At 40.4% G+C, this 2,574-nt stretch overlaps 1 protein-coding gene across 1 annotated transcript in view; it reads right to left on the bottom strand.

The window, feature by feature from the left end:
* Positions 1-2,574, bottom strand: part of LOC106873880 (2,4-dienoyl-CoA reductase [(3E)-enoyl-CoA-producing], mitochondrial) — a 16,601-nt gene that overhangs the window by 11,570 nt on the left and 2,457 nt on the right. Inside the window, exon 2 of the mRNA XM_014921405.2 lies at positions 163-374. Within this exon, the coding sequence (XP_014776891.1) occupies positions 163-374 (212 nt within the window). The remainder of the gene's footprint in view (positions 1-162; positions 375-2,574) is intronic.

The following is a 2,574-nucleotide window of genomic DNA, read 5'->3' as shown; positions in this document are numbered from 1 at the left end:
TATATATATATATATATATATATATATATATATATATAATTGTTGATACGTTGAGAAAATGGTGAATGGATTGAGAGTTGGTGTGTAGTACAAGCTGATATACAAATACAATGATAAAAGAGCGCTTATTAAAGAATACAAAAGGTGTTGAAGATTACTCACCTGCTACATATTACCACAGCGGCACCAAGCTCTGAAAGCATTGTTGCCATGGCTTTTCCCAAACCAGTGCCACCGCCGGTAATGAAAGCGACTTTACCTTGGAAAGTATCTTTAGGTAACATTGGTGTGATTTTGGATGGGAAGAACTTAGCATGAGGCTGGTCAGCATATTGGGCTCTGGAAACCACATTGGATACTCCGGATAACAGTAACTGGAAACAGTAAAAAGAAATTAATGATAATAATAATAATAATAATAAAAATAATCTGAAGAAACTTGTTCAGTAGAGTTGGCGATGTTTAGTAGATATAGTAAGTCTGGCATAGAAAGCAAGAATGAGAGAAATAGTATGTTTGGCAGAGAGAGGGAGAAAGAGAGAGAGAGAGAGAGAAAGAGAGAGAGAGAGCAAGTCTGGTAAAAATAACAAGCCTGACAGAGATAGTAAGGTTTAAAAAAAAAAAAAAAAGGAAAATCGAAAGACTATATTCACATGATCACATGACCAATCAGACTATCAGGTACGGTTACAATTCCCTGGCCACAATGCATTTTGCATTGTTTTAGCCTTCAAATAGCATCATCCTGCTGGTTAGAAAGGTGAGCAGGCCCAAATTCCTGCTGGTCAAAAGGGGAACTGGGACAAAGTGATATGAAGTGTTTTGCTCAAGAATACAATATGCTGCCGGGTCTGAGAATCGAACCCCCAATCTAGAAATTGTGAGTTTGGCAGCCTAACCACTAGGCCACAGATTATATTATGCAAAGAAATTTATACAGGGTCAAAAGGTCATCAACTGACAAAGGTATACCAAAACCCAAGTATTGGGGTGAGCAGACATAACAATGACAGCAGCAACAACAACAAGAGGACTTTCCATTTATCATATAGGGGACAGAAAACATTCAATATAAATTGTTTACTTTTCTAGTTTGTGTTTTTCAAGCTCCCAGAGCTTGAAAAAGGGGCAGGGGTATAAAAAAGGGATAGGATTTAATTGACATCATTTGAGCATGATCGTTGCCAGTGCTGCCTTTATGGTTCCTGTGCCAGTGGCATGTAAAAAGCACCATTCGAGCATGGTTGGTGCCAGTACCGCCTGACCGGCACGTAAAAAGTACCCTTCGAGTGTGGTTGATGCCAGTACTGCCTGACCAGCTCCTGTGCTGGTGGCACATAAAAAGCATCATTTGAGCATAGTCGATGCTGGTACTGCCTGACTGGCCCTCATGCCGGTGCACGTAAAAAGCACCCACTATACTCTCGGAGTGGTTGGCATTAGGAAGGGCATCTACCTGTAGAAACTTTGCCAGATCAGACCAGAGCCTGGTGCAGCCTTCTGGCTCGGCAGCCCTCAGTCAAACCGTCCAACCCATGCCAGCATGGAAAGCGGACGTTAAACGAATGATGAAACTGCAGCTATGGCTGATGCCAGTGTTGTGTAACTGGCGAATACGAACGTTGGGTGATATGCTGAGCTTGAGAAGGAGACCCATCAAGCCAAGTGTTATTGTAGTCATGGCTGATGCCTGTGCCACCTAACTGGCATGTAAAAAGCACCCTTGAATATATGCCGTTCTTGAGACGACCCATCAAGCCAAGTAAGATCGCGGTTGTGGTTGATGCCAGTGTTGCAGAACTGGCACTCATGCTAGTGGCACATGAACGTTGGGCCTCACGGAGGTTGTGACAAGTAACCTAACCGAGACCTTTGGAGATATGCTGTGCTTGAGAAGACCCGTAAAACCGAGTGAGATCATAGTCATGGCTGATGCCAGTGTCACATAACTAACACCTGTGCCAGTGGCACATAAGAAGCACCTGCTATACTCTTGGAGTGGTTGGCATTAGGAATGGCATCCAGCTGTAGAAACCATGCAACATCAGATTGGAAAATGGTGAAGCTCCCAAGCTTACTAGTTTTCAGTCAAACTGTCCAACCTATGCCAGCATGAAAAAACGGACGTTAAATGATGATGATGATGATGCTAGATTATGGATCAAGGGCCACGTCCAGATTACCCACTTAGAGTTGTCAAATGAAAACAATAAAAAAGTGTAGTTCTATATCTATATATATATATAAATATCTGTCAAATGTAAATAATGTAAATAAAAAGTGTGTCAGGTTAAAATGTGGGATGAAGAGTTGCTGGTGGTATTGTATGCTGTACTGGTTTACAAAAATCTTATCAATGAATTAGAAATAGCTCTGTTGTGAATGATAGAGCTGTAACATTGCAGATTTTAAAGGATTAAATCGCACTAGTTATTTATCATACACAACATTATATTTTCTGTCTGTCAACCTATCTATCTGTCAGTTTGCTTGTGTGGTGTATATGTACACATGTACACACACACACATATATATATATATATATATATATATATATATATATATATATATATA

Source organism: Octopus bimaculoides, chromosome 20, assembly GCF_001194135.2.
Source record: "Octopus bimaculoides isolate UCB-OBI-ISO-001 chromosome 20, ASM119413v2, whole genome shotgun sequence".
Classification (NCBI taxonomy): Eukaryota; Metazoa; Mollusca; class Cephalopoda; order Octopoda; family Octopodidae; genus Octopus; species Octopus bimaculoides.
Note: the sequence above shows the minus strand (reverse complement) of the source record. Positions and strands in the feature narration are given on the sequence as shown.